Here is a 26083-nt window from a genome sequence, read left to right as displayed (position 1 = left end):
GTATGTCTTCCAATGTGTTATATGTTAAAAAAGTAGACTTATCTTAGATAAAAGTGCTGTGTAATCCTCCTTTGATATCTGATATATTTAGAAAACGCACAGTAAAGTATTACATTAAATTTTAAATAATTTCATCAAAATTCGAAGTATAATATTTGTAAGAATTATATAATATTAAAGATTTCTTCTTCTTTCTAAATAAGTTTCCAAACGTTTATTTGATAATACAATAAATTATTAACAAATTTCTTATAAAATACATAAATAAATTAAAAACATAATAAAAATATATAATGTATCATTTTTAATTTTAAAAAAGGTAATAATTATATTATATATAAGTTATGACTTAACATAATTATACTCATATTTAATTTACATTTTAATTTAAAAAATTGATATTTTTATTTTATGAATTTTTTTCAGAAAAACTTAAAAACTCTTAAGTATATAAGAGAAATAATTCTTTACAAATTTTAAACATTATTAGTATTTTATCAGCCAGATGAATACAGTTGACAAAACTAGTGATTCTACTGAAAATATAAATGGACATAAAGTACATAGTAAGTTAATATTTTATTTACTGATATATTTTTATATTACAGCTTTTTAATTAATTACTATAAAATATTAATAATTTTCAGATGTGGAAGAAATTCAAATACCTGTACCATGGGGTTATTTAAGCGGTCAGTAAATATTGTAATTCATTTTAGTTGCAGTTATAAATATATATATGAAAAATTTTCTTTTATTAATAATATTATAATAATATTTACAAAATATCAAAGAATAATGATAATAAATTTAGGCAAATGGTGGGGACCAATGGATCAACAACCCATAGTAGCAATACATGGCTGGCAAGATAATGCTGGAACATTTGATAAATTAATTCCATTATTACCATCAAATGTAGCCATTCTAGCTATAGATTTGCCAGGTCATGGTCTATCTTCCCATCTTCCTAGTGGACAATTTTATTATGTATTTTGGGATGGGCTTGTTATACTACGTAGACTTGTTAAATATTATAACTGGAACAAGGTTAGCTAGCAAATAAAAGTTATACAACGATCATTTATTAATTTTAATTTTTTTTTTATATAAAAATTCAATTTTTTATTTTCATGTTTAATTTTTTGATAATATACATAAATATTTATATTGATATCATTTTGGATTTATTTATAATAAAAGAGTTGTTATATTATATATATTATATATAATTATATAATGACTAAATTCATATTATAAAAATTACTTGGAACAAGGTTGACTGTTATAGATTTATATAATTAATCATTATATGTATTCATATGTACAATACATGTATTGCAAATCATGTACTATCGTTGTATAACTATAGGTCATATATATATATATATATATATTTTCAAAATCATAATAAATTTCTATTGTTCAGCTACAACTTTGTTTCATATTAAAATTTTTATTTAAAAATGTTTTTTTAGGAAATATAAATTTTAGTATATTTATATATATTTAAAGTAATTATAAATCTAAAAATTATTCTATATCTTTCAATAATCATTACCTGCAGGCAAATGGTGGGGTCCTAAAGGGATCCAACCAATAGTGGCTCTGCATGGACGTCAAGATAATGCTGGCAGTTTTGACACTTTGATTCCTTTATTATGTGATGAGATTTCAGTACTTTGTTTGGATATGCCTGGTCATGGTTTATCTTCCCATTATCCAAAAAGTCAATACTATTATGTTTACTGGGATGGTATTATTCTACTTCGTAGAATTGTAAAATATTTCAAATGGAAGAAGGTTAGCGAGTGGATTAAGTATTACCACTCAATTTAGTTTAGTAGTTTAAATAACTATCATATCAATGAATCATAGAATCTATTAAACAAAAAATATTGTTTTATTATTATTATTATATAACAGTCAGCCTTGAAAGTATTTACTCCAATTTTGCATGATATAAAAAGTACATTTCATAAAATTAAAATTTATATCCATACATTATTTTATATTCATAATCATTTTGAATTAATATCAAGTATTCATAAATAATAATTTTCTATTTTTTCCAGTTTTTACATATTTTAATATATAATTAAATATGATTATCATAGGTCAAATTACTTGGACATTCCTTAGGAGGGGCAATATCATTTTTATATGCTGCATTTTATCCTGATGAAGTGGAATTCATGATAAGTTTAGATATTGCAAGTCCTAGTGTAAAAGATGTGACAAAAAATGTTGCTATACTTAGTGATAGTATTGACAAATTTTTAAAGTATGAATTGCTACAATCTGATAGTATTCCATCCTATAGTTATGATGAAGTGCTTAGCATTGTTGAAGATGCTTATAAAGGTTCCATAACTAGAGAAAGTGCCATAATATTAATGAAACGTGGTTTGCGACCTGCCAATGAATCCGAACGATACTATTTTTCACGTGATCCGCGATTAAAGGTAATATTTTATTCATTATGATATATAAATAATTACATATGAATTTATTATATTATATAATATATAACATTAATCTATAGTTTGTATCATCATAATAATCTGCAATTAGAATACCAACTGATAATCTATAATTCCATAAATTGTGATCTAAGAATACCAACTACAGATTAATATTAATTGATATTGATTTTATAATAATAAAACAACAATATAATAATATAACATATTTTATATATAATTTAATTTAGGTTTCTGCATTGGGTACAATATCTTTAGATATGGTACTTGTATATGCAACTCGGATAAAGTGTGCTTACCTTAATATTCGTGCTATACCTGGATTGAAACTTGATTATCCTGAATCTTATGATAAAGTTTTAGATCAAATAAAAATAGGTGCTAAAAAATTTGAATATCATAAAGTAGAGGGAACTCATCATGTACATTTAAATTATCCTGAAAAAATTGCACCTATAATTAACAGTTTTATAAGTACTTAATGATAAGCAAAGTTTAGATGTAAACTGATAGGGGTAAGATAGCAAGTGTTAAATTAGAAAAATTAGTTTTTTGCAAGTTATATTAAATGTATATAGAAATATTTAATTTAAACATATAATTATTTTAGTACATCTATACATTCTGTATGTATTGTGTACAAACAATGAAAATGTATTATGATATTACATTATCTTATGTACTTCCACAATACTTGTGCTTCAAATTATTGGATTTAATTTATTAATTATATTATAAACTATAATTTAAAAATTAAAAATCATTATTTTTTTAAAATAAAAAATAATATATTTTTTTAATTTAATTAAATTTTTTCATTTATATTATAATTTTTTCATATTTTTATAAAATAATATTAAGAAATGATTACATATCACAATTTTGAAAAAAGAGCATTCCAAAGATATAGTGTCATTACAGTATTCTACTAACTATAGATAAAATTACGATTTTTCCTTTTTCAGTTTGTTTAAAAATGAGTCATAACTTAAAAATATCTTAGAAGTAATAAATGATACTACTTACAAGGCCAATGAACGATGTTTTTATAAAATTTAATGGTACATATTATTTTAATGGATATTACATTTGGTAACCAACAACGATAATGCATTAATGTTTTACTAATGCAACACAGTTATATCAATGTGTATTTTATGCATAACTCGGCGATAAATGACTTCAAAGCGATACATGCTATCATTTCGTACTGCTTGTATTAACTTCTTTTTATAGTTTTACTAAAAAATATGATTGGTATTATATTCAAATATAATTTATTTAAAAAAAATCTAATTGTTTATGTTTGTATGTTTATTTATTGTAATAAATAGTTGCAATTAAAAATGTTTCATAAAATTTTCTATTTCATTTCTCTTTAAATTAAACTTAATTATATTTTTCGAATTATTAAAAATTGCGTTATCATGGAGATAAAATTACAAGAAAGATGCTATTCAAGAGATAAAAATGCTATTGATACAGATGTTTAGGCTATCTACAATATTTAAATCAAAAAATTTCAATGTCAATTTGTTTATTCAAATGGTGAAATAATATAGCCACATAGAAATATATAATTATATTAAGACTTTATTCGACACAGCTGTTTTATATCAGTTCTGATTAAATTTTTGTTCGATATAGAACGATTAAAAAATAGATTAATAAAAAATGTTTGTCTTATCAACAAACAGGTAAGTAAGATTTAAAATATTAATGTTTTAAAACATCTTATAAATTATAATTTTAAATAAGATGTATTTTAAAGAAATCATTATAAATGCTTTATTTTAAATTATGAAAAAATTTTATATACGATAATGACATATTTTTATATTTTTGTAAAAATACTTACAAATGAAATATAACGTGGAAGTATTATATAGCTTTTTGTCGAATTATTGGTTTAGGTCGTTATCAGGTAACTTCTGAAACGAACTTATCCTATCGTACATATACGTTCTACGTGTCAGTAATTACGAGCGATGATAATACCGTCACACGTAAAAAATGAACGTGAATATTTCATTTCTGCAGGTGAATAATATTCGTACTTGTTCGCGCGTTCTCTTTTTACATTTTTTTATATAAGAACTATTTGTCTATATTGTAGAATTCATAGTAATAGATCATCTTGCAATGTAAGTATATATCTCTTTTTTCAAAGTAAAATTACATAATTATAATGATAAAATATTTTATTCTAATATATTATTAAGTATTATAAATTCTTATAATAAAATTTAGTTTATATTTTTTATTTCATTAGTTTAATACAATCGGTTGAATTATCAGTTTGGTGCATCGATCCTAACGATCAACAAACTTTTCACTTGAAAGTTTGTTCGTTCGGCTCGAGTTATCAAATTGAATGGATGTACTTCATTTGCAACATGAAATCAACTTGTTATGAAGCAAAAATTTCATATATATTTCTGAAGATGTTTGCGATATTCCATTACACGTTGTTGTAATTCTCGATCAGTTGGTGTATATGCAGCGTAAGTTCGCAAACGTGCTTTTGCAAGTTCTAGATCCTAATTTAAAATTTTTTTTAATTTTGCATACATAATTTCTCATTATATTAAACATTAATTATGTAATAAAATATAAAAATATCTATTTTAATTTGCGAAATATTTATAAAAAATTTAATTTTTATATATGAATTAACTTTAGCAATAATAGCATACCTTTAAAAATTTTCTATTACGAATCAAAGATTCCTCTGAATTTATACGAAAAATAGGTGTTAAGAATTCTTGCAAGTGCTTTTTCTTTTGTGGTTTTTTTAAAGAAATATAATTATTATCGGACATTATCAATACGTTATTATTATAATCTTTATATTCACAATTCACTATTTTCTTCAAATTTAATTATTATTATTATAATTTTTAATTTTAAAATATTTTCATTTATTATGAATTAGAAAAATGTCTTCACGTATACACATGTGGTTGCATAAATGTGGTTTCTATAGAAACATAGGTATGGTAATATAATCGATATCCGCTGCCCGCATCAATAAATATCTAAACTATAACTAAACTAAACTAACATATAACAACTAAATATATATTTAAGGATAAGGAACTTTTGTTTATTACACTTTAAAGTAAATAAATTATATTTAACAAATTAATATTTATAATTTTAAATACGAATTTTTTTTTATATTTAAGAATGTATAGATAATATATCTGTGGCTCAATAATGTGTTATGATAAAAAAACAAAATTTCTTTTTTCTCTATTACCTATCTCCTCACTATATTTGATATTTTGTTTATTCTTCTATAGTTTGTGAAGTTGGCTATAAAAAAAAAATATTCAAATTTTAACTTTGTATGTGTGAATTTCAATAAAATTATAATACTTACAAGAATGTATATATGACTTGGTATTGATCTCTCTACCACTTCCAAAAGTCGCGTTTTACTTAATTTGTATTCATCTATATATGATTGTAATTAAACTTGATTAACATATAATTATTAAAAATACATTAATTAATAAAATTATTACCATCAGGAATTGTTAGTGATAATGTTGGAAGTTGTACAAAACCTGCCACCAATGGTCGTAAAATCCATTCAACTTTTCTTTCATTTTTTGGAAGTATATAAATATCAATCTAAAATTGAAAAATATAAATTAAATTAATGAAGTTTATTAGTTAAGTTATTATCATATTATAAATTTTTAATTTATAATTAAAATTTAATTTATAATTTTATTTACTTGTTTTTGTCCAGCAAACATAAAGGCATCACTAGCTTCCATAGTTAATCGTAACGTAATCATTTGATCAGAATGATTTTTTATGAAATACGATATTAGTAACGGCGTACGAACCCAACCATGAGCAGGTAATTTAGCTTCTAAACCAATTATTGCATCTTCAATTCCTAACGGAGATAAAGTAACACTACTACTAGTTTCTAATGCATTATCATCATTTGCACTAAAATAAAAAATATTAATATTAAATTATTTAATCATTTTAACAATTTTAATAATAAAAATAATATAATTTCGTTTACCGTTTCCATCTAATGGTATAAACACCTGTACTAATAGGTTGTTCACCACTCACTTTTGGCATCAAATAATATGCATCCGTACCTGTTTCATTTTCAGATAATGTAATACCCGCCAAAACAGATACTGATTGATCTTCACTTTCTCTTTCTATTGAATCTCCCTATAAATAATATATAATTATATATCATGAATAAAAAATAATAATTAATGAAGATATTATTTACCAATTCTATAGAAGTATTTATAATATATATAGGCCATGGAGAGATACAAGAAATATGAGGCATAATTATAAATGGTTCATAAATAAAACCTTTTGTTAATGGTTCAAAAAGTGATGTATAAAATAATGTTGATATTTCAAATGGTTTTGTAACTGACAATGAATATATTAATTCTTTAAATCCTTTAATTTGTTTAGATCTTGAATATTCTACCTGTTATAATAAAATTATATATATATATGCATTATTTTATTACATAAAAATTAAAGAGATTAATTAAAATAATATATACCTTTATATGTATATCTCGATCACCAATTTTGTGAGCTCTTAAATATACAGTTTGATGAGTAATGCAATTCTTTCCCAAATTATTAATAGATACCGATATTACCGATTGTTTATTATTCATTGTTAAGCTTAATTCCGCTATAATTTAATGAAATCATAATCATCAAATATGGTAAATATTTTTTTAATAATTACATACATACTTGATTGTTCATTTGTTCCATCAGATACAAGTAATACATTTAAAAATGCTGATGATATTTCTTCATTAGTAGTAATAGATATATTAATAGGGAGCCATTCTCCTAAAAGCGCTGGATTATTTGATTCTGCACTTATACTCAGACTAGATTCTTCCTGTTTTATTTCAGCACTGACTAGTGGTTGTATTGTTTCGAATTCTCCTCTACTATTATAAATATAAAATGTATCAGTTTTTTGCATAAAAATATACAATAAAAATATTTTATTTTAAATATACCGAAGTTGTTGTATTTCAGGATATAATCGGCTTAAAAAATTTGTTTCTCTCCCTAGAGCAGAAAATCTCAAAATAATACAGCAACTTTCATCATTACCCATGTACAATGAAATTGTAGTAATGCGCATTTCATTACTATCATTTTTTTGTGGAGCTTGAAATTGATGAAGAAATTTTTTCATTTCTTTCCCATGAAAAATAAGATTGCTATGTTTAGTATCATTAATAATAAATTCTTCATTATATCCTGGATTATTAATTGTTATTGATATTTTAGAAAATTCAATGATATTACTATATGAATTTCTAAACAAAATATAAATTTTATTAGAAGTTGTCTTTTTTTCATATATATTACAAAAATAATATAAGCTTATAAAATTACCTAATAATGACTTCCACACTAACCATAGAATTGACTGCATATTTTGGTTGCAAAAATCTTGCTTTAACTTCTATAAATGAACTCATGTTATTATCATCAATTGTAAAAACAATTGGTTCTGATTGATTAAGTTCGATTACCCATTTTTCTATTGCGGGATATTTCACATCATCGGGTAAATCAGAATCCGGAGTTGGTGATTTTTTCTATAATTTCATATTCTGTATAATTAATCAATTACAAATACTTATAAAATTAAGATGATATTGTATAAAATTACTCACATGAAGAATATTAATGATATTATTATAGATAGAAATTTTATAATCCTCCGAAAATGTAGTAGAAGGTCCCAAAGCTTCAAATGCCAAGGTGATGTAGTCTTGAATATTCGTGGAAAGATATGCCGCACGCAAAGCATTTTTTAAGATATTTGTGATTAAGACAGGCCACCGTTCACCGTGATATTCCCATAACATGTGCATCAATAATCTGGCCAATCAAATTTTATGATTTTGATGTTAAGTAATGAAATATGTCTAGATAAAAATAATGTTAGAGTCAAACTTTGGACTAATGAATAGTACAAAATTTTTTTGTACTATTTTTATTTTATAATAAATTTGTGTACATATATATTAATATTCTTTTGACTTACGTTAGAACTTTTCCATAATCTTTACAATTATAATATTCTTCAGCCATTTGTACAACTAAAACAATTATTATATATATTATTAAAGTTTATATATTATTTATTTTAATTAAATATATTTTACCTAATACTCTTCTCATTCGTGGACATCTATATACTTTAAATTGTGAAATTGCATTGCCCAATAAACCAATAATTATATTCTGAAAATATAATATAATAATTATATAGTATAATAATTAGAAAATATAGTAATTTTATATTAGAATTCTTATTTATATGAAATTAATAAAAATAAGTGAAAATTTTTAAATAAAAAAATCTTAAGTGAATTTATTCTTACTGAATGATTAACTGTATATTTTTCTTTATATTGCAAAGCCTGTATAGCAAGTACTTCTTTCATAGGATCTGCAGGTTCTGCACTTAATTTTCCAGGACGCCATGGTCGCTGTCCATAGAATTCAAGTTTTTCTTCTCCAGCTAATGGGTCAGGTTCTGGATAGCTATTTACATTCTAAAATAATATATATTTATAATAAAAATTTTATATAAAAATGTTATTTATTAAATATTTCAATCTATGTGTACCTGACAAAGTTCTTTGCAAGCTGCTTGCCTTAAACCTGCATGATGAGCTGCTGATTGAAAATAATATCCAGGATGCTGAGTTTGAACAGCAGGAAGTCCTTGTCGAATAGCATCATCAAATAATTCTGCAAATGTGGAAAATTGACTACACATCCAAGCATGATGTTCAAATATAAGTTCCTTTGGACCAGTCCATAATTTGAATCTGCATTACCAATTTAATGTTATTGTAAATAATATTAATATTATAATTATTATATACTTATTTTATTATGAAACTTATTATGAATATTTCTGACCTGTCAGTATGAAGTCTAAATTGTGATATAGCATCTTTAGGAACATTTAAATTGAACATTATTTTACATAATTTGTAATTTATAAAAGAAGCAATAGTTGTAATTTCCATTACATTTGTGTCTGTTATTTGTATTTCTAATAAGTGATTATATGCTTGAGTATAATGCCTATAAAATAAATTTTGTGCATTTTATTTATGCATTTTATTCAAATTTTTTTTAATTTTATTATACTTACTTTTGAGCTAAATTTTGATCTTGTTTCAATTCATTTAAAAATGCCATTTTAAATTGATGGCGTACAAATAAATGTTTATATGTATTTTTTTGCACAGTTTTATTAAGTTGATCTCTATGTCCTTTGACAATACGATATTCATGATGATAAAAGTTTTGTGCTAAATCATATAAAGCACTTTCCAATCTATAATATATATAAATATAATTATAATATAATCAAGAATTTACAATTTATTAATTACCTAGATATGTATCCTAATAAATGATTTCCATGTGGTAAAATATATAATAACTTTGGAGATAGTTCACATGCTCCACACACAGCTGTAGCACGTTCAGTTGCAATAGCATTTTCAGAACCTGGTGGAGGTTGTGTACATTGCTGTATAAGTACTACAGCTATTTTTGTAGTTCTTCCATCCAAAGCATTTCTAAAAGAATAGATAATAATAATAGATATATAATAAAAAATATTAATTATATTTCTTAATATATAATATTTATGATAATAATATATGATATATAAGAAATACCTAAGAGATTGTACTTTAGAAGCACATTCCATTTTTTTCTCATTCCATTGTGGATCATTCCAATCTAAATTATAAAATACAACAACTACAGCTGGAATTTCATTAAGATATTTGTTCATCCAATTACGTTTTAATATTCCTTTAGGTTTATAATATTCATATGAATTTCTCTAAAATATATTAATAATAATTAATTCAATAATAATATACATGAGTTATATTTTATGATTGTACAATAAAAAACCTTGGGTTTTACTGTAGGAAATTCATGAGTAGGAGTAAGTAATTTAAATTGTATAGCAGAACTTTCTAATCTTCGATTATTACTGAATGCATCCCAAATTGACCGATGTATAGGATTGGCAATATCTAAACCACTCAAACCAATAAGAGCTAATGGTTTAATAATTAATTCTGGTGATAATTCACACATAATTAAAGACTAACTGTAAAAAAAACAAAAATATAATAATTATTTAATCAATTTTATAAATATTAGAATTTTATATGAAAAAATATAAATCATATTAAATTATATTTTATATAAAGTAAATGCTTATATATATTTAAGCATACCCAACTATTTACACAATGAACTACATCGAGGAAAAAAACTATTGAGTTAAAACTTTGTGTAAAAAATACTTGTAATAAAAAATACTTATAATAGCGAAGTGATCTATGTATAATTTGACAGTTTAGGTTATGTATTATTTTTTTGATAATTTATATGTTCGTGATTACTAGTGCCATCTAGTATCATTATTGTAATGATTAATAAATTTGATACAAATATAATTAAATAATTGCACTACAAATATTTTACTGCTATCATACCATAGACACAGTATTTATATGTTTATACATACAAATAGCATACAAGCACAGATAAGATATAGAATAGATGTGACATTTTATAATTTCATAATTTCTCGTGATTTCACATATTCTGAACTATTCTGGAAAAACCGATGTTAAAAAAATAAGATTGTTTCTTATGTTCTTTGCAATTTATATTAGAAATAATTTATATTTAATTTGTGTTACATTTAATTAATTAAAATTTATTTTCTTTATGTTATTAAAGATTGAGAAACTCTAAAATCCCTAATACTTAAAGTTCAAAAATAGATCTATATTTTTTGTCTGGGATACTATTATCCAATAAAAAATAAAAAAATATAATCTTTATTTTTAATAATAATTAAAATTAATTAATACTTTTTGAGGTAAATATTAGTTTCCAAAATATTTTCACGAAATATAATTTTTATTATATAATGATTTTTGCATGACGAAATAAAATAATATTTCATTATATGTTTATCATATATTTTTCATTATAATATATATTATAATTTAAATAAATGAATATATTATGTAGTATCTATATAAAATATATATAAAATATATTATAATATAATAAATTATATATAATATAATTCTTAGACAACATCAGCGGCATTTAATATTTCTGATTCTTTATCTTCTTCCATTGGATTCAATTTACTTACAGAAGCTGGAGAATTTAATTTTGTTTGTTCAGGTGTTAATCGAACTGTTGTACCATGCCGACTATAATCTTCAATTTCCCCTATTGGTCGATCAAAATCTTCTTCTATAACACTTTTTCTGCATCTATTCTTTATTTTAAATTTTTAGAATTAGAAAATTCGATTTAAAATATTTTTTATTTAACTATAAATACATTTTAAAATTATCTACCTGAAGAATTTTGAGAAATTCTTTTCGAAATTCTTTACTACATGAAAAATATATGATAATATGGGCAGCAAAATTACAAAGCTCTGTAACAGCAGCAAATGCTCGAAATAAAAGGCAATCATCATTCATATTTTCATAATCATGATGTAAAAATTCAAGCAATATTGAAGGAATCATTGTTATTATAAAACATATTGCCATTATCGCCATTAATATTGCTAAATGCTGTTCTTCTCTAAAAAAAAAAATATAAGTATTCTGTAAATATTACGCATTTTATTAATAGAACGAAATTTTTTTTTAAATAAAAAAAATTTTTTTGCACGATATTTCAAATTAATCTTTCATTTATGAAAATCTCTACATTTTTTGTTTTTATTTTTGTCTTTGTTTTTACAGTACCTGTATCCTCGATTGCGAGTTAATAGAGAGGTTTCAGGAATATTTGGATTGCGAAATTTTTCAGAAACTGATTGAAATTCTCTTTTTTTAGCATTGAGTTGTAAAAATCTCTTGATTACAAAACTGTTTAGCAAAAGAAGAATTATAGTTGGACAAAGTCGTAATATAATTTCCATCATCCAAATATATACATTCCACAAAACACTTCGTGTAATGGATATATTTTCGCGTAATGTAAAAATTGTCCCAGTATCTTCTTGTTGTTCATATACTGTTCTCATTCCTGTTAAGGGAGCGCTTACCTATAAAATGATTTTAAATAAAATTGGATCTTTGATATGTATAATGATTATTTTTTTCTAAGAAAAAATAAAAAATATCATTTTAATACCGCAAATCCAAGAATGAAAGAACATAGAATGAAAGAATGAATATTCTTGCGTGCATTCCTGCTACGAATACGAGTCGGGAAAAAAATAAAGATATATCGATCGACGATTACGCTGGTCATAATTAAAATGCTGGCTAAAGCAAAGGTGTTTACAGCAACCAATTCCAAATGAGCATGATAAAAAACGGATGGGTAATTATTTTTCATTCCGAATCCTAATCTAATAACTGAAATCAATATTTTTATTGGAATTAATTTAGAATTTTTTTATATTTTACATATATTTTAATATTTTTATCATGATACATACATATAGGTATCCAAGATAAAAGAACACCAATGTGTGCTGATGTTAATCCTCGAAGATATAAGTATGCAATTCCTCGAAACATCGGAGTGGATAACACCAGAAATATTAAAATGTTACCAAAAATACCGCCAATTATAATTGCAGGAATTATTATTCTATAAACGACATGTAATAAAGACGTAGTTTCATTAAAAGCATGTCTGTTTATGTTAATTACATTATTCCAAGTAAAATTTTCATTGTCACAACATAAAAGTGTTCTATAAAATATAATATATAAATATATTTAAAAATAGCAAAATAATTTAGTATATTTAAAATGAATTTGATTAAAATATAAATTTTAAAAAATTGATGAAATTGAAATATTTTAAATTTGAATGAAGATTTTCAATATTTTATCATTATTATTATACTTATTTATTATAAAATAAATCTATTGTATTTTATAACATACCCTCTAAGTATTCCCGTTAACATAATAAATATTTTAATAAAATTATTTTAATAAAAAGCACAATTTAAAAATTATATTATATATATAGTAAATTAAAATCTACTAATATTTATTAATATGTTAAGGATTTTTTCATCTCACTTATGTACATACATGTAATTATAGAACTCTTATTAATGAATACTTGAGTAAAACACAACGGATACACAAGTTCTGCGAGATTTATCCCTGATAAATTTGCTACTGTATTTTCTATAAAAAGTCAATATTGCGCATGCTCTTACAAAGGTTGACTTATTGTTATAATCAAAGTATATTTACTTGTACATAATTATATTCTATTATAAGTTTATATTCCATTTTCTATGAATTAATTTGATTAAAAATGCAATAAAAGGTATATTTCTCATTCGATTAATAATTTTTTTATTTCTATTAAAATAATAAAATATATTATATCGATAATATGAATAATTAAAATATTTAGCTAAGATAGATGAATTCTATCATATTACTAAATAAATTAATGTGAAATGGAAACAAATTTTAAATAAAATTTATGTTCTATGGTTTCTTTTAATTTTCAAATAAAATTTTACCATGAATTTCATACAATATTCTTATGCTTAAACTTTATACAATATAGATTTTTTGATAACAAACAAAATTCAACATCACACAAATTTATTTTTAGCTTAACAACAACAACAAAACTTAAAATTAATTGATTATTTTTATTTGAGATGATATTCATGAGCTTTTATATCATTATGCTAAAGATTTTGATACCGGATAAATTTTGCCTGTTTTTTTTCAAATATTTAGATAATTAAGTATATAAGTTCACATATTATCTTATGAAAATAAATTTTTAATATGATATATTCAATAATTTTGATAAAATTTGCACGTTATGGATTTTCAAGTATTGTTCCATAAAAGAATTCCGTGACAATTTGAAAAATTAAAAAAAATAACATAGTAAAAAATAAGAAATCTCATATAAATGACACATGAAAATTTGAAATGATATATAAAAATCAATAATTAAATAATAAAAAGAAAAATTTATATTTTTAAATACAATCTTAAACAAAAATTATCATTTAATTATGAGCTTTAAATTTTTATCGATATTCCAAAAAAATGAGCAATTATTTCAAGCAGAAAGTACCATAGAAGCATTCTTTACAGTCGATAGAGCATCTATTCACGCGACTAACGAAAATGCAAAACCATGGAATTAAACTTAATAAAGTATTATATATGGATACTAATTTTTATCATACCCGGAAGATATCTTAAGAATATAAAATATATTATTTAAAATTATATTTTCAAAATCTAATAATGAATGAAAGTTATTAGAAATTTTTTCTTTCTATATATATTTAAAAATTTATAAATAAGATAAGATCAAATTGAAGAAAGATTGTTAATTTAATAGAAATATTCTGATTATAATAGAATAGATTATAATAGAATTTTAAAACTTAGAAATATTTTTGACTAAAAATCAAAGTATTCGAAAGATATTGAAAAGAAAAATAGAATTTTCTATTTTATTTTTTTCTATAATTAAAATGCAAAATAAATTGATTTCATTATTGATCATTGAGAAAATTTAATAAAAAAAAAAAATTTCATATCATTATAACTTATAAATCATTTTACTGTTAATATTTTAAAATATCAAAAACAATTTATGTATAGAAAATTTTTTGATAAAAATATATTTTTTTTATTTTTAAATATAATATAGTAATTAAGAATACTAACTTCAGAAAATTAAATAAAAAAATGTACATACATATATATTGAAAAATTACATACGTATTTATATATATCGAAAAAATTTTTGATGTTATTGAGTTCAAAGTTCTTCATCGAAATTCTTTATTTTCGTTACTTTACCGAATATATATATATATATATAAGTTAGAAAATTTTGAGAATACTTTATAGAGAATATTTATTATTATAAAAAATTTATTATTTGAACTTCATTTTAAACTATCATTTAGCTCAATTTTTTGTTTCATTCCATTAAAAACACTTAAAAACAGTTCAATCAGTGTATATATTTGAAATGGGAATTTTTTTAAAATTATTTTTTTCATAAATAGATTTCAACTAGTTTCGTTAACACTTGAAGATCGATAATCTATCTATAAATCCGATGAAATAATGTATTTTTCACTTTTTTGTTAGAGATACAACTAACGTTATGAATTGATGCACATGCGTCGTTATTGCTAATATTCACAACATGGCGCATAATAACATTAAATTCAAACGAATTGCTGTGAATCATACTTAACAAGAGAGGTATGATTTATTGTTAAAAGAAATTTTATAGCAATCACTGCATTAGAAGAAAGAAATTATTACTAAATATATTTTGATCAATATTTTTATAAAATATTTTTATAATTATAAATACATGTGATTTTGTATTCTTTGTCATTTACATTTTTAATTATTTATTAATAGCAAATGATTATTATATTTATTATTCTTATATTTTTTTCAGTTTAAAAAAAAACATTCAGATTTAATAGCACTAAGACTTGAAAAAAATTTGATAACAATTATTGTAACAGAGTAAAAGAATTACTGAACAATGAATCATTTATATGTTCACTAAATTTAAATATAACTATGTTAAAAGAGTATTTTATATTTATAGAATCTTAAATAATTTTAAATGCACATTAAAAATAAAATTTATTAAAAAGAAATAGCATGCATATTATATTTATTATTCTTTCCATATAGAAATAATTTTAATTAAATATCAATCCAATGGAATGACACTTCATACTTCTATTTTCTTTCTTGTGATTTAATAAAATTAATTATGTTATTTAAAATTAATTAATATACTATCGGTTTTATTTAACAATTGTTTCTTTTTATAGTTTACTAATACATATCGTCTATTATATATTGTCTATAAATTTATTTCAAAATAATTATATTTCTGCATAATATTTTTATATTCTTGTAAATATGATTTATGTATGGCATTATGTATCAAACAACTGTTATCAAAACATGTATAATGCGTGTACACGACAAATTTTATTATCTCACTATAATTTTTAGTAAATAAGTAAGTAATGAATAATATAATGAACTTTTTATTTTTTTTGTTGGATGTATTCCGTAATAATTTCGTTGAATCGCAAGAAGATAAACACTAAAAAAATATAACTCAATATTTAATTATTTTTATATATTGCTTTTTAGAAAAAAGCATAATAATTTATAATATATATTAATATTCTGGTTATAACTTAAATTAATTATAACTTAATTATAACTTAAATTATTTTGGCGTTATTTTTTTATTATGAAAAATTTATGTATTTTTTATATTAATATATGTGATTTTTCATAGAATACAAATGACATATATTGAATACTCATTGTTGACATATAGTAAATATATTATTTTTTAATATATAAAAAAATATATATGATATATATAATATATATAATATGATATCTTGTTAATTTATATTTATATTATATATATTTATATTTATAAAATATTAATTATATTTTTTTGTTATTTTTTTGTAACTATATCTAATTATATATTTAAAATAGATAAGTACTTTGTTGAGATGTTTCTTTCATGGTTACCAATAATAATAATTTAATATATAAATATGAAATATTATAAATCTTGAATTATTGCTTTTTTAAATAATTCATAAATATTAAAAATAATATAAAAAATATTAAGAAATAGAATTCAATTATGAAAAATAGCTTGATGTGTATCATTGTTTTTCTTTGTATCTTAATATTTTAACATGTAAAGTTGGTATTATTAAACGTCAATATCGAGAAAATTTAAAACTCAACCGACAAATTAGAAAGAACGAATTTTGTTGAACTTAAATAATTTTTTTATATGTTAATAATATGGCTGAATTTAAAACGCCAACAATAAAAAAGTATAAGACTAGAATAGAAGATAATCCAGAATTGCAAACACCTATTAAAATACCAGCCTCACCGTTTTTACAACAAATAGGTTATGGATGTGGTAAAGAAACATAAATATTTAAAATTATTATTATTAAACATTAATGTTGTTTTAATATATGTTAATAGGAGTTACTGTATTTAGTTTGGAACGATCACCAAAAGTCGGTTTTATTCGTTCACCATGGGCGATAAAAAAACGTAACTCCAAAATTATAGAAGATAAAAAATATAATGAACGTATTCAGTTTGAAGCGGAAATACTTCGTAAATTAAATCATCCAAATATTATTGGTTTTCGAGCTTTTAGTAAACTTCCAAATGGTGAACCATGTTTGGCAATGGAAAAATTGGATGCTTCTTTAGGTAAGAAAAATATCTAGTAATAAATAATTATAATAAATTGCATAAAAAAATTTATCAATTCTTATGCTAATATAATTTTATCAGGTGACAGAATAGAACAAAAACTTGATATTGATGATGATCCATTTCCTGCTAATGATATTTTGAAAATAATGTATGAAATTGCAAAAGGATTAGAATATTTGCATCATATTGCTTATATTTTGCATGGTGATATAAAAAGTTATAATGTATTAATCTCTTCAGATTATAAAATAGTTAAACTATGTGATTTTGGAGTATCTTTACCACTCACAAAAACTTTAGAAGTAGATACTTCAAATGGAAATTTCAACTATGTAGGAACTGAATGTTGGAGTGCTCCAGAAATAATATTTGGTTAATTAATATCTTATATCTATTATAATATTATTACATAAAGTTTACAGTATAATTAATTATAACTTTGACATTTTAGAAGATGGTCCTGTTACAAATAAAGCAGACATTTGGGCATATGGTCTTGTAGTTTGGGAAATGATAGCTTTGTCAGCACCTCACATAGAATCCTCAGAAATGGATGATTCTTATCTAGATGATTCAATGTTGGAAATGAAAATGAAAAACAATATAACAAATGAATATGATACCAATATGGATGATAGCAATAGTTTTCTTAATAAAATAGTCAATACAAAATATGGTAAGTGTTCGAATAATAATGTTCAATAAAATAAAATAATTTTTAAAAATTAGTATATCAGATATAATACCTTAATAATCACAGGTACTCGTCCTTCATTACCTGCTATTAATCTAGGAAAAGAATATGAAAAAGTACTTGAAGTATTTTTTGCATGTACTACTACAGATTATAAAGTTAGGCCTAGTGCAAAAGGTCTTGTTAATTACTTTGAAAATTATGTATTTAATAGTAAAAAGTAATACATTTCCATTTTTAATATTTTTTTTATATAAGAAGTTTTATAATATTTAATTTGACATGATAAAAATTAATTATATACAATTATATATAATTTTTTTTCTAAGTTTTTATTATTTAGATAATAAATATCTTAAATATTATAGAATAAATTTTTTATTATTTCTTTTTAAAATTAAAGTTTTGTTTCTTTTTCTATAAAAAGATGATGATTATCAAGAAAATAATTATTATTATACTAATTATTATACCAAGTTTAATTTTTCTCTAAAAAAAGATAATTGTTTATTAAATGATACAGTATTATTGCTATAAATATTGCTATATACCTTTCTATATCTTTGATTCTTTTTTTCTGCTTTTTTAAGATCAATACGACCAGAATCAATATTATCTGCTGTTTTTCCAGCAAAATATTCCACATTGTTTATTTGTTCTCCCTATAAATAAAATAAAAATTGTTATATACCTATATTTAAAATTCGTTTTTATAGTTATATAATATTTTTTTATTATTTACACTTACTTGTTTCTCAATAAGAAATGCCATTTCTGTAAACATATCTCTAACTTCTGCAAGAGATTTTTCTATTTTTATTATTTCATTATGTCTATTTTGAATATCAGATAATTGTTGCTTTGCAATTTTACTATCTTCTAAAATCTATTTATACAAAATTTATATTTATTTTAATCTTAAAAAAATTAATATTATAAAAGGATAAATTTTTAATTCTTACATTATCAACAAATATATTATTTTCTTGAACATCAAGTAGCTTTTCTAATTCTTCACTTGTAATGTGTTTTCTAACTAAAAAATGAGTAAAAATAATATGAAAATATTTAAATAAAAATATATATGTATTTTTCAATTTTTAGAAAAAACATACTTAACAGTTTTTGTTGATGTAAAAGTAAACGGCATTTTTCATTATATCTCAACATAGAATTATTATATTCTTCCATAATTTGAGAAAATAATTTTAACATTGTTGTATATTGTAATGCTTTAATTCGTATATGTATTGGTCCTTCTCTTGCACTAGTTATGGTTAAATCATCAATGGGAACAACTTCTTTACTCATTTCTATAAAATAGAAATATTTGAACAATTTATAAAAATCAAAACAAAGTAGAACTAAATATATAATTAATTAATTAATTAATTTTTATCATAATTAATTAATTTTTATATATTATATTTATTTTAATTTTTTATAATTCACATTTTGTACATCATATGACATAATAAAAGATGATTTTTTCAGAAAAAAATCCGAAGATAATAGTTTGAAAAAAATCATCACAATATTCTCAAATATATAATATCAATATCAATAGATTTTTATAACATTAAAATTTGATATTTTTGTTTGGAAGGGTAATATTTTACGTTGCATTTTTCAATGAATGCAATTGGTCAGTCAGTTTCCCGCTTTCGAATGGACGCCAAAATCTCTTATACAATTTTTTACAGCTCTTACGAGATGTTTTATGATAAACTGTCAATAAAGTTTTTTGTTGGTTTATACCATAATGAAACATTAAAATTGTTATCGATACGTATTCAAAAAATGATAACCTGAGGCTATAATTTTTCTTTATCAAGTGATAAGTTAAGGTTATGTTTATATTTGTAAGCTAAGGAAATGTGATAATAATTGTAGTTTCGTTTAAAATAATTTAAACTTAATACAATTGTTACTATGGAATCTTTAAAAATATTCGATAATTTTAAATTTAGTGACTTAAATGAAGACTGGATTCAATCTGTGTGGGATGGAGAATTTATGATTTACAATGAACCACCTGATGAGTACCTCATGTTTTTAGAGAGTGAAGACATGAGATTACTTTTACATGAATCTTGTACTATAATACAAACTTGGCTAGAAGAAGGTAAAAATCAGAATAATTCTGAAAATTATTGTTCTGAAATATCGTGGAATACATTAATTACTATGAATATAAAAGTGCATGCTTTATTAGCTGTATTGGGTTATATAATAAAAACTGGTCAAAACAAAGAAACCAATGAAGAAACAAGACAATCATGTCTATATGCAACTAATTTATATTTTGTACTTCTAACCATTCCTGGTAGTAGTGCATTTAATATATTTCATTCTAATTTGTATCAACAAGCTATAGAGACACTTAAAATGGGTTCAGAACAATTACAACCTTCTATTAAGAAACGTAATAAAAGAATATATCTAAATGATTTAAATGTTACTGATGAATTAGTAAATGAAATCAATATTCTTTCACCTCATGAAAAAGAAGTTCTTATAAAAAATTTAAATATTATTATTTGCAGCTTTATTGTAATGATAAAATCATTTTGGTTTAAAGATCATGTGCAGTCATTAGATATTACTATTCATGGATTAGTTGAAATTACAAAGATAGAAGATGATTGCACAGTCATCCAATGTTTTAATAAACAAATAGGTACTTTGGATGTTTCATTGCCACAAAATGCTTATATGGCATTAAAAGAATTATGTAATAATAAACATGGACCTATTGAAATAACTATAACATTTATAGCAAAGTATATATTACCACGTTTATTATGTAGTCATATGGATGCACAAATAAAATTTATTACAAATGTACGTGAACATACCATAAATTTTTTAAAAAATTTATTACATGAATTTGAAAAAGAAGCTAAGACTGCAATTCTAACATTAATACAACATATAATGCTAACATGTCCAGATCGATTTGAAGCTAGACAAAGACAAGCTAATGTATTAGTAAAACTTTTTAGAATATGTAAACAGAATACTGCATTAGAAGCTTTTAAGGATTTAATACTATTATCACATCACTCAAAAATACCTTTTAGATTATTTGCACAAGAAATAATTGGGAAATTGTTACTTGAATCTTTTTCAATGAATTGCAATATAATTGATAGTCTAAAAATCAAAATAAGAAGAATATTCTTTGCAATTATATTGAATAGATGTATGGATTGTTCGTGTATGGTAAGAGGAAAAGCTATGGCAATAATTGCTGAATTTACAGAATCTGATAATGAAATAGATAAAGAAATATTTCAAACTATATTTAAAAAATCTAATACAAATAAACAATTACTTTCATTTCACGACATAAAAGATTCTCTATTTAAGGACATTGATTTATTACCAAGTTCAAATATCTTAATAATTATGTTGATAGAAAGATTAGAAGATGAAAGAGCAATGGTACGACGAAGCTCATTGCAAATCTTGAGAAATTTAATTTTAATGTTTCCATCTTTGATACATGAAGTTTTATCTGTAATAAGTCTTAGATGCAGAGATCCAGTGTTAATAGTACGACGATTTGCTGTACAAGTTTTATCTCAACTTTTACAAGAATTTCCAGATAATTCTCAACTTTTAAATGAATGGGTACGAACTGTTATACCACAAATATTTGACATTGAAATTAAGGTACAAGAAAAAGTGTTAGAATATTTACAAAATCTATTATTAAATAAAATACAAAATACTTCTATAAGTATTGATAACACAGCCAATAATTTGCCATGGAAAATTTTAAATACTATAATTAAAATGAAAATGAGAAAACATTTATCAAAAGCTTGCAATCTATGGATTAAGAATGGTGTTGTTACTAATTCTATAATAAACAATATACAATCTCATATTGGAACAAATAATAACATAGAAGCTTGGGTCTTCTTAGTTGCATTGGCTGAAAATACCAATTTACCAAATATGAACAAATATTTTTCAAATTATCAAGAAATTTTTGCAGAAAATAATTTTTGCACAAGTTTAGTTCTACAAGCTTTAAGATATTCTTGGAAATCATTAAACTGTGAAATTTTAAAACATCTTCATATTTATTTATATGAATGCTTACAACAATTTAAAATTAATTTTGGATTAATTAACATTTGTTTAGATATTATACATAATATAATTCACTATTTAAATTCTGACAAAAATAATAATTTGTTAGAAACAAATATGTTAAACCTCATAAAACTTTCAGAAATAGAAATTGCAAAAATTTTTGAAAGTGAAGATCAAGCTATTGAGGCAGCACCTAATTATTTAAAAGCTATGTTTACATTAGGACATGCAGCAATTTTATGTAGCTGCAAAATTTCACCATTGACATTACGAATTTTGCAAGGAATATTATTAGAATGGGATATATTACCAGAAATAATAAAAAAAATAGAACAACTGCAAGCTTCAGCAGTTGTTATTTTAGGACAACAATCAATAAGAGATCGTGAAATCGCAAAGGAAGTAGTTCCAATATTTGGTAAATTAATGAGACAAGAAATAAATTTAAATTCGCTTGTTCAAATTCCTGTAAGAATAAATGCTGCAAAAGCTTTAGCTGATATTTGTATTAGATTCACTGCTTTAGTTGAACCATATTTACCAGATATGTGTGTAAGTATGAAGGATTCAAATCCACAAGTGCGTGAAACTATCATGGTGATATTTATTCAATTACTTTTGGAAGATTATATAAAAATTAAGGGTCCTTTTTTTTTTCATATATTAACAATGTTATCAGATTCTGATGAGATGATACGTGAATTAACCATTTTTCTTATAGAAGAACGTCTTTTAACAAAAAATAAATCTTTAATATCACAACAATTTTTACAGAGTATATATCATTATAATAATTACCAATCTCAGCATAAAGTTTATCATCTTAAACTCTGTGAAAAAGAAAAAAAAGTTTTAACACTTCCTGGAAGAAAGAATGAAAAAAAACGAAAAGCAATTTATGATTTTATGTTAGATCATTTAGATCCTCCTGGAAAGATAAGATTACTTGTAAAAGTAACTAGTCAAATACTTGGTGGCACTTGTGTTGATTTAATTGATGTTAAAAAAGAAGAAGGAGCATGTGTTTTAAAAGATGCATTATATATAATTAGCAACAATCATTTACGTCCATCATCATTTAACAAACAAAATGATGATGATCAAGGTGAAAGTGAAGAATATACAGTTCAAACAATTACTTCAACTTCTAATGCAATTAGCATTATTATTGAAGGAATAAAAAAACATGGCTTAGAAGTTTTATTACCTATCTTAATAAAGCTTAGAATGAAATTGTCTATTCTAAAATCACCATTAGAAAATGATGTAAAAAAGATTTTAATTAAAACATATTCTGAATATAACAAAGATCAACTAGCAAACATATTAAGTGAATATCCTAAGTTGGAAAAAGAAGTGGAACAATTTAAAAAGTATGTACAAATTTGTTTAGTAATGTATATATTATTATTATTATTCATTAAATAAATATATTTCAGACAAGTAGGAGATATTAGATTTGATGATGACAATTTTACTGAAGAAGAGATCTCTCCATCAGAAATGAATAATCAGAATGCATCTAACAAAAATTTAAATTTAATAAGAAGTAATTTATATCCTAAAGTTGTATTGCAACGTCTTTCACTTTCTGAATTGTTAAATTCTAGAAGTACATCGGTAAATTCTTTTTCACCAATTAGTATTTCAAATGGTTATAATTCTCCAATATGTTCAAATCCAATTTTATATTCACCTTCTCAACCTGGTCCTAGTACAAGCACACCCAAATCATTTAAACATTCTGATTTTGATATAGATAATCATGCTTCAAAAGTTAGAAGACTTTCTAGTTTTTTTCAAAATGAAAATATATTAACTAATATTGATCGTAAAATGAGAAAAAGAAATATTTTTCAAATTCAAGATGATAGTGAGTCTGATTAGAATATGTAAAACAAATTATTTTTGTTTTTTATTTTTATTTATGATGCAGTATATAGAAATATAAGAAAGAATATACCTACCTCTTAATTTTTGTTGAATACGAAATGACGTTTGTGAAATAGTACACATTCGATTTTCCAATTCTTTTTGTATATCTAAAATATATAAATTATTAATTATCAGATAAGCACAACATTTGGTACTTTGATCTTACCTTTATTAGTATATGATAAAACATTATTATGCAAATTCCTTACAATAGCAGTATTTTCAGCAATAAGTTGAATTAAATCTCGAATTCCTTCAACCTATATTAACATTATTTTATATCTATTGCTAATATAAAAGTCTGTGATATTTAGATGATGACTTAAATATTCATATACATGTATATACATACTTTATCTAATACTTCTTTCAATTTTTTATTTTGGTAAATTTGGATATGTACATCTTGTAAAAATCCTTTACCAAATGTAGTGCTATTATTTTGATACTAAAAAGATAAGAAAGGGAAAAAATATTACATTATATATAATTTTTTCAACAGAAAAGTAATAATATTCAAATTTCATATGAAATAGAATTATTTTTAAATATTTACTAATAGATTTTATTATTGATATATTTCATGTGTATTTTATTTACTGTAATGACATGATGTAAGTGATAATTTGAATTTATTGAATAATGAATGATTAAATACTAACAGCACGTAATTCCGGCATTCGATCACGAACCATGATAGTTATTGCTTGAAAATCAGCGTATAACTGATAATTTCGCGAATTCAACATATAAAATTTATTTTCTGTTATCTATCTTATCAGCAGAGATAATTGATAAAATTGATGTTAAAACGTTGACATTATTACTTATAATCGGTTGCATATAATTTATAAAAATAGTTAAAAATATTTGTATATTGTCTTATTCTTTGAATGATTTGACTCACTTCACAGTTATACTATAATACTTGAAAGATATTTTGCATTTGAAATGAAATAGGAAATAAGCACTTAACATCTGGATACAAGGACAGTTTTGAAATGAATTGCAAACCTTTGACTTGTTCTTTCATACATTTTTTTTTATATTTATAACAATGATAATAATGATTTTATAACATTTCATTGTTCTTAAACTATTTTATTTTCTTTTTTCCTATTTTTTTCGATATTAAAAATATTTTTGTTTAAATTTAAAAAAAAATTATTTCATTTAATAAACCTTATTACTGGCCAATAGGATTTATTATTTAAAAATATATTGCAAATAAATGTTTTATATTTAATTATGATTTGATAATAATAAAACAAGTAAAATGTAGACAAAATCTACAAAGAAATTCTGTGATATTAAATAAATAAAAAAAATGTAATATTCATATGACATCGTATTAGCATGTTATAGAGTAAAGTTAATAGTTATGGCAAATTTTGTATGTTATTTACAATTTCCATATTACATTCTTTCTGTTTAATTTTTCAATAAATAAATATAACACT

At 22.5% G+C, this 26083-nt stretch overlaps 6 protein-coding genes across 15 annotated transcripts; 3 read left to right on the top strand and 3 right to left on the bottom strand.

The window, feature by feature from the left end:
• The first annotated feature begins 253 nt into the window (after positions 1–253).
• LOC122712326 (probable serine hydrolase) lies at positions 254–3586 on the top strand. Of its 2 annotated transcripts, XM_043931881.1 has the most exons (7): positions 254–319; positions 427–566; positions 648–692; positions 815–1050; positions 2118–2465; positions 2714–2998; positions 3449–3586. In XM_043931881.1, the coding sequence occupies exons 2-6, from the start codon at positions 506–508 to the stop codon at positions 2963–2965; spliced, it is 942 nt and encodes a 313-aa protein (XP_043787816.1). In that variant the 5' UTR covers positions 254–319; positions 427–505; the 3' UTR covers positions 2966–2998; positions 3449–3586. The 2 variants fall into 2 exon arrangements, with proteins under 2 accessions (XP_043787816.1, XP_043787817.1); XM_043931882.1 differs by lacking the exons at positions 815–1050; positions 3449–3586 and adding an exon at positions 1568–1803 and having other exon boundaries at positions 2714–3142.
• A 1-nt stretch (position 3587) lies between these two features.
• LOC122712320 (trafficking protein particle complex subunit 11) lies at positions 3588–11809 on the bottom strand. 3 transcript variants are annotated; one of them, XM_043931866.1, is made up of 22 exons: positions 11746–11809; positions 10476–10677; positions 10232–10401; positions 9941–10129; positions 9697–9882; positions 9459–9626; positions 9160–9364; positions 8912–9085; positions 8693–8771; positions 8572–8626; positions 8198–8405; positions 7914–8119; positions 7529–7834; positions 7251–7456; positions 7049–7185; positions 6757–6969; positions 6532–6692; positions 6230–6452; positions 6014–6122; positions 5869–5942; positions 4342–5801; positions 3588–3724 (listed from the first exon to the last, which is right to left on the bottom strand). In XM_043931866.1, the coding sequence occupies exons 2-21, from the start codon at positions 10662–10664 to the stop codon at positions 5775–5777; spliced, it is 3285 nt and encodes a 1094-aa protein (XP_043787801.1). In that variant the 5' UTR covers positions 10665–10677; positions 11746–11809; the 3' UTR covers positions 3588–3724; positions 4342–5774. The 3 variants fall into 3 exon arrangements, with proteins under 3 accessions (XP_043787801.1, XP_043787800.1, XP_043787802.1); XM_043931865.1 differs by lacking the exon at positions 11746–11809 and adding an exon at positions 10808–10915; XM_043931867.1 differs by lacking the exon at positions 11746–11809 and adding an exon at positions 10808–10915 and having other exon boundaries at positions 7251–7453.
• LOC122712329 lies at positions 11616–25777 on the bottom strand. Its single transcript, XM_043931886.1, has 11 exons — positions 25286–25777; positions 24976–25071; positions 24790–24883; positions 24656–24730; positions 19697–19894; positions 19544–19617; positions 19330–19467; positions 19133–19243; positions 12359–12660; positions 11957–12191; positions 11616–11874 (listed from the first exon to the last, which is right to left on the bottom strand). Exons 1-11 carry the CDS (start codon positions 25370–25372, stop codon positions 11677–11679), a joined length of 1608 nt encoding a protein of 535 aa, XP_043787821.1. The 5' UTR covers positions 25373–25777; the 3' UTR covers positions 11616–11676.
• LOC122712327 (probable G-protein coupled receptor B0563.6) lies at positions 12738–13714 on the bottom strand. The gene is made up of 3 exons (XM_043931884.1): positions 13517–13714; positions 13060–13319; positions 12738–12976 (listed from the first exon to the last, which is right to left on the bottom strand). The coding sequence occupies exons 1-3, from the start codon at positions 13537–13539 to the stop codon at positions 12738–12740; spliced, it is 522 nt and encodes a 173-aa protein (XP_043787819.1). The 5' UTR covers positions 13540–13714.
• On the top strand, positions 17382–20137 carry LOC122712324 (lymphokine-activated killer T-cell-originated protein kinase). 3 transcript variants are annotated; one of them, XM_043931872.1, is made up of 6 exons: positions 17382–17576; positions 17645–17881; positions 17966–18259; positions 18342–18563; positions 18648–18801; positions 20076–20137. In XM_043931872.1, exons 1-6 carry the CDS (start codon positions 17453–17455, stop codon positions 20131–20133), a joined length of 1089 nt encoding a protein of 362 aa, XP_043787807.1. In that variant the 5' UTR covers positions 17382–17452; the 3' UTR covers positions 20134–20137. The 3 variants fall into 3 exon arrangements, with proteins under 3 accessions (XP_043787807.1, XP_043787806.1, XP_043787808.1); XM_043931871.1 differs by having other exon boundaries at positions 18339–18563; XM_043931873.1 differs by having other exon boundaries at positions 17454–17576; positions 17661–17881; positions 18339–18563.
• Positions 18661–24903, top strand: LOC122712318 (condensin-2 complex subunit D3-like). Of its 5 annotated transcripts, none has more exons than XM_043931861.1 (3): positions 18661–18758; positions 20552–24061; positions 24128–24903. In XM_043931861.1, exons 2-3 carry the CDS (start codon positions 20598–20600, stop codon positions 24573–24575), a joined length of 3912 nt encoding a protein of 1303 aa, XP_043787796.1. In that variant the 5' UTR covers positions 18661–18758; positions 20552–20597; the 3' UTR covers positions 24576–24903. The 5 variants fall into 5 exon arrangements, with proteins under 5 accessions (XP_043787796.1, XP_043787797.1, XP_043787795.1 ...); XM_043931862.1 differs by lacking the exon at positions 18661–18758 and having other exon boundaries at positions 20511–20706; positions 20797–24061; positions 24128–24878; XM_043931863.1 differs by lacking the exon at positions 18661–18758 and having other exon boundaries at positions 20568–20706; positions 21128–24061.
• Positions 25778–26083: the final 306 nt, after the last annotated feature.

This window comes from Apis laboriosa, unplaced genomic scaffold, assembly GCF_014066325.1.
Source record: "Apis laboriosa isolate Shangri-la unplaced genomic scaffold, ASM1406632v1 scaffold1_cov151, whole genome shotgun sequence".
Lineage (NCBI taxonomy): Eukaryota > Metazoa > Arthropoda > Insecta > Hymenoptera > Apidae > Apis > Apis laboriosa.
This window is presented reverse-complemented; position numbering and strand designations above follow the sequence as displayed.

Bases quoted from the DNA above. Each gene is read 5' to 3' on its own strand.
- LOC122712326 (XM_043931881.1), top strand. From the start codon at position 506: ATGAATACAGTTGACAAAACTAGTGATTCTACTGAAAATATAAATGGA. The intron at 567-647 runs GTAAGTTAATAT...AATAATTTTCAG, and splicing joins AAATGGACATAAAGTACATA to ATGTGGAAGAAATTCAAATA. The intron at 1,051-2,117 runs GTTAGCTAGCAA...TGATTATCATAG, and splicing joins AATATTATAACTGGAACAAG to GTCAAATTACTTGGACATTC.
- LOC122712320 (XM_043931866.1), bottom strand. From the start codon at position 10,664: ATGTGTGAATTATCACCAGAATTAATTATTAAACCATTAGCTCTTATT. The intron at 9,883-9,940 runs GTAATTAATAAA...TATATATTATAG, and splicing joins TTATTAGGATACATATCTAG to ATTGGAAAGTGCTTTATATG. The intron at 6,453-6,531 runs GTAAACGAAATT...TTTTTATTTTAG, and splicing joins TATACCATTAGATGGAAACG to TGCAAATGATGATAATGCAT.
- LOC122712327 (XM_043931884.1), bottom strand. From the start codon at position 13,539: ATGTTAACGGGAATACTTAGAGG. The intron at 13,320-13,516 runs GTATGTTATAAA...TATATTTTATAG, and splicing joins TTAACGGGAATACTTAGAGG to AACACTTTTATGTTGTGACA. The intron at 12,977-13,059 runs GTATGTATCATG...TATTGATTTCAG, and splicing joins TTTATCTTGGATACCTATAT to TTATTAGATTAGGATTCGGA.
- LOC122712324 (XM_043931871.1), top strand. From the start codon at position 17,453: ATGGCTGAATTTAAAACGCCAACAATAAAAAAGTATAAGACTAGAATA. The intron at 18,260-18,338 runs GTTAATTAATAT...TTGACATTTTAG, and splicing joins TGCTCCAGAAATAATATTTG to AAGATGGTCCTGTTACAAAT. The intron at 18,802-20,075 runs GTAATACATTTC...TGATTTTTTCAG, and splicing joins TATGTATTTAATAGTAAAAA to AAAAAAATCCGAAGATAATA.
- LOC122712318 (XM_043931860.1), top strand. From the start codon at position 20,514: ATGGAATCTTTAAAAATATTCGATAATTTTAAATTTAGTGACTTAAAT. The intron at 24,062-24,127 runs GTATGTACAAAT...AATATATTTCAG, and splicing joins GAAGTGGAACAATTTAAAAA to ACAAGTAGGAGATATTAGAT.
- LOC122712329 (XM_043931886.1), bottom strand. From the start codon at position 25,372: ATGTTGAATTCGCGAAATTATCAGTTATACGCTGATTTTCAAGCAATA. The intron at 24,884-24,975 runs GTATGTATATAC...ATGTTAATATAG, and splicing joins TGAAAGAAGTATTAGATAAA to GTTGAAGGAATTCGAGATTT. The intron at 12,192-12,358 runs GTACTGTAAAAA...TTTTTTTTTTAG, and splicing joins ACTCGCAATCGAGGATACAG to AGAAGAACAGCATTTAGCAA.